This window comes from Triturus cristatus, chromosome 9, assembly GCF_964204655.1.
Source record: "Triturus cristatus chromosome 9, aTriCri1.1, whole genome shotgun sequence".
NCBI lineage: Eukaryota > Metazoa > Chordata > Amphibia > Caudata > Salamandridae > Triturus > Triturus cristatus.
The window spans coordinates 1,004,108,198-1,004,125,903 of record NC_140592.1 but is presented as its reverse complement, the minus strand read 5'-3'; the positions used below and the strand labels follow the sequence as shown (position 1 = coordinate 1,004,125,903).

At 43.7% G+C, this 17,706-nt stretch overlaps 1 protein-coding gene across 1 annotated transcript in view; it reads right to left on the bottom strand.

The window, feature by feature from the left end:
• Window positions 1–4,550: 4,550 nt before the first annotated feature.
• The window catches only part of ALKBH1 (alkB homolog 1, histone H2A dioxygenase), a 48,896-nt gene continuing 35,740 nt past the window's right edge, over window positions 4,551–17,706 (bottom strand). Inside the window, exons 5-6 of the mRNA XM_085626631.1 lie at window positions 16,443–16,636; window positions 4,551–5,752 (exon numbers count right to left, since the gene is read on the bottom strand). Of these exons, the coding sequence (XP_085482757.1) occupies window positions 5,269–5,752; window positions 16,443–16,636 (678 nt within the window). The 3' untranslated portion in view covers window positions 4,551–5,268. The remainder of the gene's footprint in view (window positions 5,753–16,442; window positions 16,637–17,706) is intronic.

Here is a 17,706-nt window from a genome sequence, read left to right as displayed (position 1 = left end):
TCAAAGGTGTGTTTGAGCTAGGATACAAATGCCAGAATTATTAATGAACAGCACAAGAGTTGCTGCTGCATTAGATGTGGCTATTCCTTTTAGTAACTATTTGCAGTACAGAAAAATTTCTTTACAATATCTTATGTTGGATGGATAAAACACGAATAACCCGTTAGGTCCACAACACCTGTGTAAAACAGAAATTTCAGCTGCTCCTGGTTTAAACAGGATGATCTCGTAAACCATTAACAAGGTTCCCCTCCCTCTGAGCCCAGGTTCACAATGATAGGTAACATGGGTAGATGCCATGCTGGGAAACCACCTCATGATGAAAAATTGCAGTGTACTGATATTTAATAGTACTCTTCACACTGTTTGCTGATCGACTGTCAGCCATGGTCATCTTTCTAAGGTCTGTAAACTGAGTGATATTAACCTTTGGTATCTGCAGCAATTAAAAAAAGCAGAACGACAGATTGAAGCATTATTTAAAAAAATACAGGTTATTATAAATGAACCTGTAAATAGCGCAAATCACTGCATTAACATGAATTCCCCACACAAAACTACTGTGTATTAATTCTCCTCATTCTTGTTTGGCAAAAAAAGCATAGTTAAAGAACGATTGGCCTGCCTTTGATAGGGTCAGAAAAAAAGTACATGGTGGATGCTCTACCTCTAGGTGAAAAGTATTGGATGCGGGGAGGGCTTGGAAACAGGCACAATACAGGAAGCAAATGCTATAAACAAAACACCTTGACAGGACATTGCCAAGATGAGTAGTTCGCTGAAGTGGGCACATAGTACCTCTGGACTTGACAGCTAATCCAGGCTTTCCTGGATTAGCTATCATATCACTTAAATATGCTGGAAATAAACACTAAGTGATAAATCTTGGCAAGGCCTACATTGTGGAGGCTACGCACATTTTTGTTTAAAAATAAAACATTTAGTGTGTCAAGATTGTTTTATTTCTTCCTGATCAGGGCCACCAAGTAGGAATAAAGTAAATCTGCCTGATAAACTCTAAATGAGACCCATTCCACCCTCACCATTTGGCTAAAGTGTGTGCTCTAGGGGGATCACCTTTGAACTTATTCCTTTGTCCTAATTTTTTTTTTTTTTTAAATAGGAAGTATTTACAATCAGCATAAAATCTGTTGGAAAGTCTGTGGTTAATAGGCAAACGTGGACTGGGTTTTACCTCAGGAAAGGGTTGGTAGGCAGTGCCCACTCATGTGAATGCTCTTTAGAACAAGCAGTACTGCATTACAATCTCAGGTCTCATACTTTACCAAATTCTTTGATCTATGGTAAATCATGCTCTCCGCGTGTCTGTGCCTTGACCAGACAATATGGGCCTCATAACGATGTGACTTGGAAAGCCTCCAACTGCCTAATTACAATGCCGGCGGTCGAAAGTGAAATCGGCCAGTCATTCCGGCTGGATTCCAACAGGCTCAAGGAGCCCGTCGGTCAATAGGAGGCCCCACCGTAATCCCTGTGGACGGTGTTTCTTCCGTTAAGATTACGATGTCGGTTTCCAACGGGCTTTCTATGTCTGGCTTTCCGGCATGCAAAGCTTGTCGAACAGCAACTTTGGAGGCCGAGGAGGGACCTATGGAGCCCCCCTGTTAATTTATATATTAGGATCTGTGAGAGGAAGGGGTAATCTTTCTCTCAGGTTCGGAGGGTAGAGAGGCCCTTCCACCTTATGTAAGGAAAAAAACAGGAGGGATAGGTCCTCTCTACTTAAGTCAAACACACAAACAGTATCTCACCTAAGATATTCTAAGTGGAGTGCTGGGTAATGATAGTCTTTAGTGGGGCACAGCCTCACTAGAAGCGGGGAAGGAAAGGATTACTTTTCTTTAATTAACCCTCATACACTATAGTAGTGTCATGCTTTAACATCAGGTTCACCCTGGCTCTTACATGTCAGGATGGGCTCGACCATCTTCCAGGGAGCACTTAAAAGACCAAGGGCAAAAAAGATAAAAAATCCTTTGGCTTACTCGAAGGTATCCCTTTATTAGCGGAGTAGTTGGGGATGTTAAAACTAAAAATATATATGTAGTGTATTAGGATGTAATGGTCCTATGACCCTATATAGACATGTTTCAGTCCTACTCTATGGCCCAAATAGGTCCGGGGCTTTCATCAGGGTGATTTGGCTCACCTACCTGGTGCGTGAGCTCTTCGAGCTATCTAGTTTTTATAGATGTAAGGCATGTACATCTGTGCAATTTCTTAGGTGGGATACTCTCGGTGTGTTTGCCTCCCCTTTAATCCCTGTACTATCCGCAGGCACTTTGAGGTGCCTGCCACGTGGTGCAGGGATGAAAAGATTCTCCCATATCTCTATGGGAGCTTGCGCTATGGCTGGTTTATGGCCACAGCACAAGTTCCCATAGGGAAATGGGAGTATGATGCCGCACCGTGTGCAGTCGCAGTGTAATGCTGCGGTCGGGGCCGTTGACCGGAGGCCAACATCGTAATAAGGCCCTATGTGTCCAGAAGATTTTCATACATTAATGTGAGATTTACCAAAACTAATTTGAGCCACAGATGCGCCAAGACGCCTCGGCATTCGAGTGCTTTACTAATACAAAAACATAAACATAAAACATAAACATGAATGTAGCCAAAATGGGATCAATGATTTTGCATGCCGGTGAGCTTGCTTTCTGAGTCAGAGGTCACAGCTGAAGTTAGGGATAAGCCTGTGAGCCTAGTTATGCGCATTAGTAACAGTTACTAATTTAAAATACCAATGTAAGTTATAATGAAGCAATTTTATCCACCTGTGACAGGTCTACAACATGATTTGCAGAATCCAGGAAGTCCCAACTGAGGGGTCCAAAGATAGAACTATGAATTTTCACAGAGACAGGGAGACTTAGGCTGAACTTAAAGTTGTTTACCCGCTAATAGTGCAGAGAAATGCATACAAAAATCCAGCTCATCTAGCCGACTCAGAGATCCAATTCTACTAAACATGAAATTATTACCCTTTGAAAACAACTAAAGTGCTTCATATGAGCTACCTCCCTCCATAACCGCTCCCTCCACCACTCAATCACGACCTACCAACCAGTAACTGTAGGAGTTTTAACTAAGATATAGTGTAGTCTGCTTTAACAGTGCTTAGGCAGTTGCCATGAGAATTGCCCATACAAAAGAAAATACCTGAATAGGAACGGATGCTTGCTTCCTGCTTTCTCCACCTCCTATACTAAAATCAAAATTGGCAACACAAACAACATCAGAAACCAAGCCCCATCCTGTAATCCCACTGGGGATGAGGCCCACGTGGCCTGAATGTAGCTAAAGGAACTCCTGTATGTATTTTCACTGTACTGTTTCTAGGAAAGAAAAACATCTGAAATTGCTGCTTCAAAAAAAACAAAAAACATCCAGCTTGCAACGGACTACATTCCAAATTAGTTACATGAAAGGGCGCCACTGCTCCAAATTCTGATATGGGCTATTTCTTTAACTGAATATTCAGCAAAAACAAATGAAAAATAATATCCCCTTTAGAAAACTAAGGCCCAAAAAGTAGAGCAGGCCTCTTGGGAGTGTGTCTGTGTATCTGTCTGGGTTTTTGCATGTATGATAATTTGAGTGTGAGTCTGCGAGTGAGTGTATGCTGTCCAATTGCAAGGTGAAAAGCCTGGGCAGGGTGGTGTTGGCTTACAAACAAATGTAGTGGGAAGCTGGGAAGAGGCGAGGAGGAAGCTTATCTACTAGTTATGTTTATCTTTGGTTGCCTTAGAAACCAAAAGGGGAAAAAGCAAGGAGATCCTAGTTAAAAAAAAAACAACATGGTTGAAGCACTAAGAACATAAGTTTCAGCGAGGCAGAAAAAAGCCAGCAACAACGAGGACAGAGAACGTCAGCAGCATGGAGAGGAAGGTCACAGTGACAACAGGAGCAGTGAATGCAAGAAAAAAGACTTCCATTATGTGCAACCTGTTTTTCCGAGGTGCATCTATAAAGACATACAATTTGTGGGGATTTCCTGCTATCATATTGCATTGTCTGTGCCTGGGGGACAGTCATCGGTGATGGTGCTACACAATGGATGCCTCCTTCAATCAAAGAGCCCCATGAAAAACAAAGCAAACACACTTTTGGAATACAGGACAAGGTAAGGGCCCTCTTTCCAATGAGTACACAGCACTCCTGGGAGTCGGGCCCACAGTTTGAAGACCTCTACTCTAGATCAAGGCACCTTATATTAGCAAAACGCCTCATTTCTCTGCTGTTTAGACTTGTCAATGTAAACTCCACCAACCTTTTACCCACTCTCTTCTCACAAAGTGTGAAGAGTTTTAAGTCAAATACTATAACAGACAGAAATGTATCCGGTTTGTCGGTGGTTCAAAAGTACACTGCCAGTTACACGGAAATTTATTTTACGGCACAAATTTACAACGGAGTCGATATTGGACTCCTCCTCCTTTTGCACCTCTTAATTTACCTCATCCATTAGGGTATCAGTACTCTGATTACAGACAGGTCTTTTAACATAAAATGAAATATAAACCCAATTATATAGCCCATATCACAATTTATTTTTGCTTTATTAAAAGGGCTACAGTTACAGTTTTATCAACCTGAGAAGAAGACAGGCTGAGCCCTCTCTGTCCATCTACAGAGATACCTTAGAACTAATGCAGGAAAGAAAGGTCTGCAGTTATAGGGTAGATCAAGAAGTGTCACTCGTTCGACTTCTCCTGAACAGACCTTGCCCAAAATAGTGAGTGGTGTTGTACTGGATGTTGGGTTTTCCACAAAGTTGCTAAACATTTAAGGAAAAGCATTATAAAGTATATTTCAGGTTTCTCACTCTTCCTTGCCTCACAAACGTTTGTAGGTTCTTTTCAATTAAAAGCAATTGTCAACTATTATCTATACAGTAAAATCACAAGACTGATTGAAGCATCTGAATTATGTTGTCTCAGGAAACTGTTCACATGGCAGTTAGCTTCAGATGCTCAGGAGCATACCCCTTTCCACATGCACATGATAGAGAACCAATTTCCAATTTACAGGCACCCAGACTTTTGGTTGAGAGAGAAATAAGTTAAACCGGTGCAACTTTCAATAAGTCTTAAAAAAAACAATGTTGCAAAAATATCTCATGGTTTCATAGTTTCAGGTTTCTAGACAAAAGGCTACCAGAAAATGACTTTTGTGTGAAACTCCTTCCTTTCAGTGAGCCCACACACTGTCCCAATGTGAGATTAAGCTCAAGGTTGAGACTCACTCTCAATGTGTGATACTGGAGGTGTCTGATTCAGAAGTTTCCAAGTTACTTCCATTCCTTTTAGGCCTCTTCACTATTCCATCGTTGTACTCCTCAGCACTGTCCGAGTGGTACGATCCTTCGTAACCCCTCACTGTTCCATGTCCCTCTTCAGACTCTGCTGGAAAGGTAAGGCCTGGGCCTAACACCTGCCTAATGGTCATGTTGATACGGGAGTTCAACAGGTATTTGGAGCATACCTCCCAGTCCTCAGGTGTACATAGATCAGGGGAAAGAGAACTTGTAGTTGAGTTTTGGAAGGACAATTGAGAAAGGCATGAGGGTAGAGCGGTACCGCCAGGGCATGGTACTATGCGAGGTACTGCATGGTAAAGGAGACGGCTGGTTCCTGACATGACCATAATGTCACCGCTGTGCATGAACATGGGGGTAGGGGCCTCATCTCTCCTTAGCCCACCCAGCAGGAACACAGAAGACTGGCCAAAGCTGAAAGAGAAATCAAATCATCAGCAAAACAGATTATTACAGGAAGCATCACAAAACAACTGCTCTAAAATGACAAGGGAATGTTAAAAAATAGTTAAGTAAACATATGTATGGATTAGGACGTATGGAAGCAACAGTCAAGTGCCACCAAGAGAGAAAAAAAAACAGTCAGGGTATACTCTGTAATCCTATCCAAAGCACAATGACCATAAAACACCACCCACTACTCGGCTACACAAGACCAGTTCATCCATTAACAAATTCCTTGCTTTGGAGGGACCAAGCTATATATTTTGAAAAAAGCTGATGGTCTAGACATAGCTGTAAATTAACTAAGGGCAAGACATGGAATTAGTACCTTGTTTTCCGAAAGCCATTGATATCTTCAATTAGCAGCGACAGTGTCAATATTAAACACACTTGAGGTGGACTGTTAGCATGTAAAGTAGTACTACTACTACTGACATTCTGTAAAATGCTATTCTGATACCTATGGGCAGAGTTCTATGCCTCTCCTATGTATTCTGTGCTGAGATCTCCACCACTATGTTGGAGATCTCCACACACATAGCTATACCTTTCAGCAGTAAATGTGGCAGCGGCTGGAAAGTGGGGAATACTAATGAAAATTTAAGAAGGGGTATAAAGAAGGAAATGCTAATACAAACATACATACACAATAGCTTAAGACAATTGCTATTCACAAACTACACTTCTAAAGTTACTGCAGCCCCACAGGTGTAACTGTACTTCAGCCCAGCCTCAGAGTAAGGAAGGCATCATGTATAGCCACTCACAGGTGCTTCAACACACTCCTACAGAAAACAATAAAGACAGAACTAAATAAAGTCCCTTAGGAACGAATGTTAAACTAATTCTATTATTTCAACACCTAAAATATATTATAAGCGTATATGTATGTGTGTGTGCTTATAGACTGAACAAATGAAATACATATTTAAAAGTTCATACGTTTAATTAAAAAGTTAATGTAAAATGTTATTTAAAAACTAAAAATAAATTAAGTTGAACACCTTTTAACAAAATTGAGTACAAATGAAATAGAAAAAGTGAGCACAGGATTTTCTAAATTATTTGAACATTATTTTGTATAAATTAGTATATTTAAATGAACTATTTAGTACACCTTTAATTTTATTCATTTTGTTAACTTGGTTAAAATGAAATATTTAAAATTAATTTACATGTATATTTTACATTAAAATATACATTTTTTTAAAACAAACACACTTTAATTATTTTCCAGCTACTTTCCTATAGGGAGATCTCCACCACGGTGGTGTTGATCACCCCATATCTGTACAATATAGTACCTTTACACTCGTAACTCCTGTTATTAGAGGCTCCACAATATGATTTAAGTGTTCACAAATTTATATTTACCCTTGAGAATGCGCCCCATCATGTTGTTCAGTTCTATCTACAAATAGCCCCCTTCCCAAATTAGAGGCCAGATTATACAGTTAGCAGCAATTATTTTGCACAAGTCCGTTGGTACACATGTTTCTGCACTGCTATGTTGGAGTAAATGGCGATTAAAGTGTCTAACACTGGTGCAATCCATGTAAATAGGACCAGTTTTTATTTCCCCGCCCATCACTATTTCACACTCTCTCCTTCCACATCACATAGACATCCAAGTATTTATGTCCCAACCAATGGCTCAATCACTTGTTCCTTCATTAACCCATCAGGTCCTCCTTTCCCCAGCTCCTGTCTCTCACTCTGAAAAAACATTCAACCATAGGCACTTTCTTCATTTCCATTTCTATTACATATTTATATTCCATTTCTGTGCCTCTCTTTTCAACAGACAGTGATAATAACCTAAGGGTCTATTGCGATGGCGGGCGGACCGCAACGGCTAAAGGGACCGCCCGCCATAGGTGCGGCAGTCCTGCCGTACGCATTAGGATGCCCCCGCCACACTGGCGGGCGCATCCCGCATTCCAAACATTGCGGCGGGCGGTGATGTCAGTAGCACCCGCCGCAATGCCAGAAATGCATGTTGTGCATTTGCATGCACAACATGGCAGGCATTGCGCAGTGCCTGCCACCTTGTGCATGCAAATGCTGGGGGGTACCATAGGTACCCCCATGTGCACCCCCCACACCCCCCAACAGCCTGGGGGCCCGCAAAGAGCCCCCAAATGCAGGCTCCGCCTGCTTTATGGAAAGGCCGATCTCCGCAATAATCTTGATATGGATGGCGATATCAAACACGTTTTCCGCCCGGTCGATGGGTCGACCGCCGGACGGTCTTCCTGTCCGCCGGGGTCCCCCCCCCGCCATCGTAATGTGTTGGAGGGGAAATGGTAGGCGGGCGGGGGAATTGGCAGGTGGATCGCCACCGCCATACGGGCGGTGGTGATCCGCCCGCCAACATAATCGACCTCATAGTGTCTTCTTGCCTCCTTGTTCCCCGTAACAGACACCAGGTCTTTAAGAGCTTCACCCATGTGTCGCTCACACCTTTGCCACTGTGTGCACCCACAGACAGCTGCCTGTTCTCTCGCCTTGAATGAGTCACTCCCCCTTTTCCAATCAGGCACATTCAGGTAGATTTTTTAGAGATCTTTCTTCTTCTCTTGCCAGTCGCATCCCCCCAATGTGTCCTTTTCTTGTCCAGCTTTCTGTTCTAAGTCTGGCGAAGCCCTTCTAGCTCCTTCAGTGATACACTACCATTTACCCCCCTTTGGTCTCTTGCTCCTCCATCAATCTCACTTTGGCTAAAGACAAGATTGATTAAAATTTTCCATTTAAAACCGCAAAAAAAAAAACTTGACTATATTATATGTAGATCTCTCATCTGCTGTTTAAATTTCAGTCATCTTCTTATTTTGGATTACAATGCTCTGGAAATTTCTTGGAGGGTGGGTGGAGGGGGTCTTAATCCTGTATGCAAGGTGACTGCCATTAAAACACTTCACTATTCCAGACTGGGCTACTGCAACACTCTGTATCTGGGGCTTCCAAAACGATCCCTCTACCCTATTCAGGCCATTCAAAATGCGGCAGAAACCACTTAAGAGGCCTGCAGAAATTCAACGCATTATCCCCTTCTTGAGATGCTCAAAGAAGCTACCCCGTCTCACCAGTATGACTATTATAAGTTTGTTTGGCACAGTAGTCCGTGTATGGTACAGTACCATAATTTCTGCTAATTTATCATCTCACATATGTAACTTTACACTCCTTGCTATCCAAATTTGCTTGCAACGTCTTTGTTTTATGTAGGAGACATTAAGGAGGATGTGCCTTTTTAGTCGTGGCCCCGTCAACCTGAATAAATTGCCTCAATAAAATCAAGAACCAAAATGCCATTTCAAATTCAAGAAATTAGTTCCGAAAAGGCTTTCCTCCACCGTCTATACCTAACGAGGCACTAATTATCTCCGGTTAGGGCCAAGAAAATACTAGAGGCCAAACGTACGAAATTTAGGAAAATCGATTGCCTAATTGCAATTATCTCTGAATCGCAATTAAGGAATCGGTATTCCTGATTTTTTTCCCCCACACAGCGATTCCGAGTAGGTCGCAAATCGACCTACCTCATGAATATTGATGACGTAGGTTGCAATTTGCAACCCATTTGGAATCTCAACCATCATAGGGATGGTCAGCAAACCACTATGTCTGTGAATGCTTTTTAATAAAAAAATCTTTTATTATTTTTTTTTAGGTCGAGGACTACCGGTCTGCCGAAGGCAGAACCGGAAGTCGAGATTTAATGTTTCCTAGAGTGGCTCCTTAGCCCGCCTCTCTTTTTGCCTCTCATCCATTGGCTGGCTTCCTAAACGGAGGCCAGGCATTGGAGGAGAGAGCCGTCCCTCCAAATAGGCTCCGTCTTTTTCAGATTCGGGGGCGTGTTCTTGCTGTTCTTTCTACTTTTTAGTCACGCCCTTTCTCAGGCGTGTTTTTCTCTCCTCCAGCCAATGGCAAGAGGAGAGAAAAAGAAACACGCCCCCGAATCTGAAACGGCCGCTGCCTTTCTCCGAGGCATTTCTTCTTCGCTCGAGAAAGGCGGTGGTGTTCATGGCGTCCTCTCCCCCTAGCTAGGACAGTAGCACCTGCGTTTTACCGGTTTATTAAGTCCTCTCATGTTGAGCGTACAAAACTTTAAGTGGCTTGACCTGCTTTAGGAGTAACCAGGTAGGTGTTTGTTATGTGATGCAGCCTCATGTCGAGCCTGAAGTTATCGCTAAATTGTATGGAGCTCTCCTACAAATCCCTGCCTGTTTTCCGTTGTGTGGCAGGCGACATCTGCCTCCAGCGCGAGGCGCTTCAGCTTACAGCGAGCGAGTGATAAGGCGTAACATAACGTCAAGTCGGGCCCGCCTTGAAAAACGGGGGCTGTGATACGACACAGCACCACCATCCGAGTGTAGGTTGCCCAGCGTGGTTACATGCAGTTTGCACACTAAAATAAACTGTGCGCAGTGTCGAAATGGGATGCCTGTCAAATGAAAGGTCTTTGGGTCCGTGTATGAAAGTAGGTTCTCCAAAGAGTGCATGAACTTTCGGCCAGCGCCTCCCTTTCCGAGAGATTGTCCTGCGTACCCCGCCGCAGACCGCAGTGCGATGTTATTATCTGGGAACAGACCCGCCGGGCAGAGAACTGCGCCGTCCACGAACTCCGGCTTTGCTTGTGTCTGCGCTGTTCTTGGCTCGTCGTGTGTTTTCCTTCATGTTTCGGTGCTGCTGCTTTCACCGTTTCAGAAGTGATAGCTACGAACTCCAGTCCCCCTATAGAGTAATGTACCTAGCTGCAAGCGAGAGCAGGGGTGATGAGCAATAAAACAATGCTCGGACAATCGATATATATTCAGCGAAGGCTGCTGCAGAAATTCGGTAGTCATGAGAGCTATGCGTTATTTCTTTTTACAAACTCCCTCCTCAGAGAAATTAGCAGCAGGGAAAAGTTGAATAGTACATTTTATTTCTTCTGGCTTACTTTAGTCACAGGCAGGCTCTGTTTTACACTAGGTTACGGGGTAAGGCACCAGTTGCAACGATCGGTGCGTATCCAGGACTTGTTGGGTGGAAGACGGTGACTGTGGTGTTAAATGCATTTGCAGGAGTGACCTGCGTGGGCTTTCATCTCATGTTTAGCTCTTACAATAACACAGCAGGTTAATGTTCCTGCTTCACAGCATCGCCTATAAATGTCGGTTACAGATGTGTTTTATGTAAGACAGCTGAGCTCAGTGGGTTAATGTCTTTGTTGCATAGATTCGTATGGTACGTGCAGGCAGTGCAGGAAGTGAGGGGGTCAAGCTAGATCAGGGAACCAGCAGCTGTTATGGAGCCTGCTCTGGTTCTGCTGGCCTGATGGAGTATGCTGAATTTGCCAACACCGGGATGCATTCTAGATGTGCTTGTAGCATGGTATGCTTTCCGTAGAGAGCAGCAGCCTGCCGGTGACGAGGCGTCTCTCCCACTTTCACTTACAACTGGGTCCAAACGCACAGGCCTCACTTAAAGAGCCACCAGTCTCACTTGTGTTCCAGTATCGTCCTGGCTGGAAGCGATCTTGATCGTAGCATCTAAATGCCAATGCAATGGAGGGAAACAAAGGCTCTTAGGTTATCACTTCATAAATTCTTAAAAGAAACTGTGATTTGGAGACATGTTTTTGACTTTGTGTGTAAGAGATATGCATTCACTGTAAGAATATCGGATATATCTGTCTGTATGAATACCAAAACAAATAACAAGTTAAATGCACTAATTTATGTTTAATTTAATTCTTTAATACCTCTCTCATCCCAATATGGGGCATCTGAGCACTTTAGAGCATACGCATACATTAGAAAGAGACAATAAATCATACAAGTGTGCAAATCAATGTTTTGTTAAAGCCCCGTTTTGCTCCAGACTGAAACACACGCCATGCCACCATCTGTGCGGCATTAGCTTTGCTGCTTCGCCCGCTGCCAGGGTGACTGGCTGCGCGCGCTGCCACGTAAATCTCCACAGAAGTGGGGCTGCCCCGCCCGTAATCCACAGCTGAAAGGACGCGAACGAGGCTCTGTGAAAAGGCCGTGCAACGAGTCTCTGTCAATCAGCCCGGGTCTATTTTCTGTCCCTGCCTGAATCTGACCCTGCAACATCGACGCCCTAATTGTTCGCGCCTCGGCAGGTTTGAGGCGCTATGTAAACGCACTTACAAAAGCCATGCAGCCCACCACCACGTTAGGCACGCCCCCGCCCACACGGGAGCACCCCCACTGTATCCCTAGCGACCCCTACCAATTTACCTCACAGTGAGCTGCTAATGACCGCCCACTGTCCCTACTGGGAAGTAATCGGCGCCATCTGGATATAAACAAAGCCCGGACCCCCTGGAAAAGGGGCTTTGACATTCAAGAGATGCCCCATCCCGGAAGGGCATCTTCGCACATTCCAACACAATGCCCTGGTCTTGCTGAGTCCTCGCCGGGGTTATTCTGAAAACCGAGGCGTGTGTTGAATGAGTCTGTGCCAGTCTACCCAAAGTACTACAGAATGGGCACATTTTGCCAATACAACAAACATGCAAATCCTAGCGCTTCATTATGAACATGGGGCGTCTTTAAAATCGGTACTTGTGTACCACGAGTCCCACCGCGTGGGTAAAGTTAACAATATACCACTCTCATCACATTACACCGGAGCAGCGAGGTGCATGTATGCAGCCCACGTAAATACCACAAGTGCACACTTTCAAACAAAATGACAAATAAATACTCCATATGGCATTCAAATGGAAAATTAAAGATTTGCGAAAGTAACTGTTACAGTTTACAAGAAATATTCATTATATCACAAAAACGACATTTTGACTAAAAATTGAGCTGTGGTCAGTTTGCGTCAGTCATACTAACAAGTGATGCGCCGTCGACACAGTTTATATCAGTGTTTAACAAGACTGAGCACTGAGGGTGTAGTGTCCCCGTGACCATTACAGAGGGGCTTTCCCTAATGGTTACAGTTTCCATAAACTCCTCTAGCGCGTGAAACCTAAGAACTGACGTGCACGTTGTGCAGTTATCAGAGTAGTTTAAGTGCGGACGAGCGGCGCGTCTATGTCCAGTGTGTGTGAACCAGCAGTCAATGCCCGCTTGAGTCGGTTTCAGGCAATACCTAATTTCTGATGTTGAATATGAATTTTGAGCTGAGTTCAGGCCCCGCATGCGTTACAGACAGTACTGAGAAAGCTACTAATCTCGTCGCCACAATGTCCCCCTGAGGACTGAGCTCTGTTGACACAACTGTCTATCTCCCTCCTCAAAGGGGCACGGAGTGCGCAGTTTCCTCAGTCGGACCGCGCCTTCGTGCCGGATATCGAGGCTTGCCCCCTGACTGAGCGGGGTTCACAGTGTTGTTATTGTAGTCAGTGTGTCATGGGTCCTAGTGCAAGGAAGGACATGCCTCCCCGGCTGCTGTTTGAAGTGTGAAATACAATAATATTCAAGGCTCAGTGTGTCCCTGGTGCCACTGCACCTGCTGCACCAATGGAAGCTTCACCCCTGGGGGTCCTTTGCAGGGACGCCTGAGTGAAGTCTGTGAGGTTACAGTAAATGGCGGCAGATAGGACTTGCTTGCTCGCACGAAGATCACGGCTTGGGAGGGAACTCTGCCTTCTTTGGCCTGCAAGGCAGACAGCCCTGGGCAAGTTTTTGGGGCACAAGCTCTTCTTGTCAGTGGTTATTGGTCAATGCTTCTTGTGAAATACAGGACTCGATTATTTGCAGTCAGCCTCGCATAATGCACGGGGGTAGCTTCTTCAGGAAGATTGGGGGGGAGGGGTATATACGTCAGATTTCCCAACAATCACGCAGGTTAAAATACATTATATGCACTCTCTCTCTATCTCACTACCTCACTCTCTATCACTACATCACTATCTATTTCTATCTCACTCTCACTACCTCACTATATCACAACACACTCTCTCAAAACTTCACTACATCACTCTCTCACTACCTCGCAACTTCACTCTCTCTTTCTAACTCACTAATTCACTCTCTCTATCTCACTACCTCACTCTCTCTCTCAAATACACTAAGTCACTTACACTCACTCTTTCACTACCTCACTACATCACTATCTGTTTCTATCTTAATACCTCACAACATCCCTCACTACCTCACTCTCTCTTTCCTTACCTCAATCTTTCTCACAACATCACTCACTGTTTTTATCTCACTACATCAGAAAATACCTCACTCACTAACTCACTCTTTCACTACCTCACTCTCTACCTCACTCTCTCTCACTACCTCACTCTCTATTTCAATACCTCACTCTCTATCTGCCTACCTCACTCTCTCTCTGCTAATGCAATAGGTATCACATATGCAAAAAAAAAAACTAATGCCAATAGAAATGACAATGCCATTTATTTAGGGATACAAAAATGATAAAAAAATAATGAGCAATACCAATAGCTCTACCTATAATATTGCCGAGACCATTGCATTGTAAATGCTTGTTTTTAATGCAGCCCGTTTTCCTTTAAGTAAAACGGGATGCATTTAAAAATGAAACATTGATGTTGAATTTTTTTACAGTAGGCAGTGGTTTGTGGGACCACTGGCTGCTTCCAAGAGGCCTAACCATTTGCGAATGGGTTACCATCACTTTCGAAACGGTGGTAAAGTATTACCGTCTTGCAACTGGAATTTGGGGGCAAAACGGCAATACATACCATACGGATTCGGTATTTGGAAGGAACGCCCCTTCCAAATACCTTGGAAGGAACGCCCCGTCCAAATACCGAATCGCAATTGCTGATTCGTATTTCGCTTTTTTGTACATCTGAAAAGGCATTTTTCCGATCGCAAACGGTCTGATTCTACAAAGCAGGCTGTCTGCGACCAGAAAAATGCTTTGTCCATCTGGCCCTAGGAGTGTTGGGTGGGTTGTGGGCCGATGAACATGCGCTTTATTAATTGCAGCAACAGAACTAATCAACTGTAGCTTTATCGAGAGAAACTTGTTAAACAGCGAACCATTTTGCACTATGTTTTAGGTCTGTATTTTATATGTGTGTACGTATATGGTATTTCTATAGCAAAAACCCAGTCATAAGGCAGGGGATCACACTACGTGGTCAAAAACATTAATACGGTCAATGAGTAAAAGTAGAGGAAGCAGGGCTATGGGTGGTTAATGCATTGGGAGGTAGAGTTCTTTAAAGAGGTATGGCTTTATATTAACTGCTAAAGCATGTTGTGACTTGGCTTCTTGGAGAGGCTCGCTGGGTGGTAATTGGAGGGGGAAGGGAGTGTCCGGGTCTCTATATTTAAATATCATCTGTGTCAGGCATGTCTGATGGCAGGACTACAAGAGGCTATGATCGTGTTGATAGTTGAATGACCAGGGGGTGGAGGGGCTTAATATTTCAGCATCAACAAGTCCAAGTGTTGTGGCTAATAATAGAGAAAGAGACCTGCACACATCCTTCACTGAGCCACTCCATCACGATTCCTGAAAAAGGAATCAGACAAGAAAATAGAGGGAAACCCGTATGTGAATCAGAGAGCGAGGTTGGTCTAGGTTAACTCATCCTTCTGGAAGACAAGAGTCCTAAGTTCACAGGTACCATGTACATAACTTACCAAAGAAATTTCTGATAACCTCAAGCACATATAATGGCTATACAGGTTCTGTTCCTTATCACTTAGCAATCAGTAATTAACTATCCAATCACAGCTATTAAAAGGAAGAGATTCTTACCTCACTTTGAATTAGAGCAGCAATTAAGAATTCTCCAGAGTCTGTCTTCAGCTGTACAGACTTAAATGCTATATCTGTCCTTCTCTTATGTAACCGATTGTATTAAATATGAAACAACAATCGTTAAGCTTCAAATGTCTGCAGACCGATTGATCACAGGCTAATGTTCAGCTTGGAGAATCAATTTTAATCTTTTTGACTTAAGTGAAGACATTTTGAATGAAAAGAGACTTTGAACAACTTGATCAGCTTTGCATAGTCGCAGGAAGGTTAGTGAAGCCCTGTACATAAAGGCTAGAAAGACCTGGAAGCAGCTGCGTAAAGAAACTTGAGGGGGCCACCCAGCAAAGTTTATGGAGGGGGGCCCCCCACACTCCAGACCCATTCAGAAGCTCTACAGCCAGGGGCACATGCACAAAGAACAATTGATGGACTGAATGCTGAACAATGTCAAGCATTCATACCCCGTACAGCAATCAGAGCCTAAATCCATAGTTCGTTTGCTCATCATGCCATTCCAGTTTGGACCCAGCCATATTCAAATCAGTCTTGGCCTTGCTCCCTATGGGAACAGTCCAGCCCAAACTTCCAGGCCTGGTCTTCCCTGGATCGAAAACAAGCATCCTAGGACCGGATTTGGGGTACCACCCCTCATCAGGCAGGATAGCTCGACACCAATGGCATGGTGAGGACAGGACCCACGTCTGGGCATACCCTTCCCACTTAGGGCAAAAAATGCAAAAAGGACAATTGATGGATGGAATGCAGAGCGCCAGAGGGGACCACCTGGAGCTTGGGGGCCCACGCACCACAGGGCTATTGTTACACCACTGGTTAAACGTATGCTTACCACACGTTCTCACCTCCCATTTCAGCCCCTCCCCAATCACTTCTCTATCTCATTCTAATTGCTCTCAGCCTCATGCACCATACTCTGCATTGCTACCTGAAGGACAGTAGAGGGCGGGAATGATCCAACTCTGACTCATCCACATGAATTCCCAGCGAAGAGTCCAGGTGATAGTAGTTTAGGATGCCAGCCTCAGCCTCGTATTGAGGGAACCCGCAAGCTGCAGCAACTTGTCTGGACAGGAAGGCAAGGTCAGCAGGGAAAGCAGTATGGTGGTCAGGAGAATATTTCTGCAAGGTAAGGAGATGAGTTAAACTCTGAGCACATGTATGCAGACCAGAAACCAATAGGTTTATGTAATGTTTTGCAAGTTTCTTTTTCCTAGCGAATTTTATACCATGATTCATCAGTGTTATTGTATTAATACAGGTTATCAATGCATTTTCAAGTGGAATACTAGAGACCTTCTGTTACATCATGCTTTAGGTATTTAAATTATGTAGATACATATTGCCGTCCCCCTTTTGAGCTAGAGCTCAAAAGAAACAAGAATGGGAAAATTAACAACCTAGCTGAAAAGTGACTGGAAAAGACAGGGAATAGATAAAAGGCAAATCTGAAACTAAAGACCAGTATGCGACTGAGAAATATATTGTACCACCTGCAAGTTAATGGCTAAGATCAGAGCACCTCTCCGGAAGAGACTTACATGGACTAAGTGTGTAGTCGACCGACTAAGGTTCATGACCATAGGATGCTCGGATTACATGCAGATGTCTGCAGCAAGTGCATTAGTAGTGAGCGATTTTCTAGCTAGTCAAAAATGTTCGAAAGAAGTTAACCCCTCCCAATGTCCTGTATATTGCCGATAAGTCCTGTTATGTGTGCGATATCAGTGGAACAGGAAAGAAATAGATCAGCAGGAGGCGGAAGAGGTAAGGTGGAAATAGAAAGGGTAGGCATAAAGGGATGAAAGGAAGGAAGAGAAAGGAGGAAGGACTAAATGAAGGAGCCACTTGAGAATTGTAAAAAGTGAAGGCAGAAATAATGAAAGTACTAATTAAAGGGTTGAAAAACGGTGGAGCAATAGAGGATTGAAGAGGAGTTTGAAAAAGAAAAGCAGGGTTGAAAAGCGGACAAAAGAGATAAAGCAATAGTGGGGGAAAGATGGAATAAGAAGAACAGTGAAGAAAGCAAATAATTGAGATAAAAATAAAGTGGATAGTGAGGATGAAAAGATAACATTCTGGAATAGATGAATGGTTGCAGCAAAGTGATAAAATGGAAAGCAAAAAAGAAGATGCTGAATGCTAGTAAAAATGAAGGAAAGTGGAATAGAAAGATAGTAACAAAGAAGAAT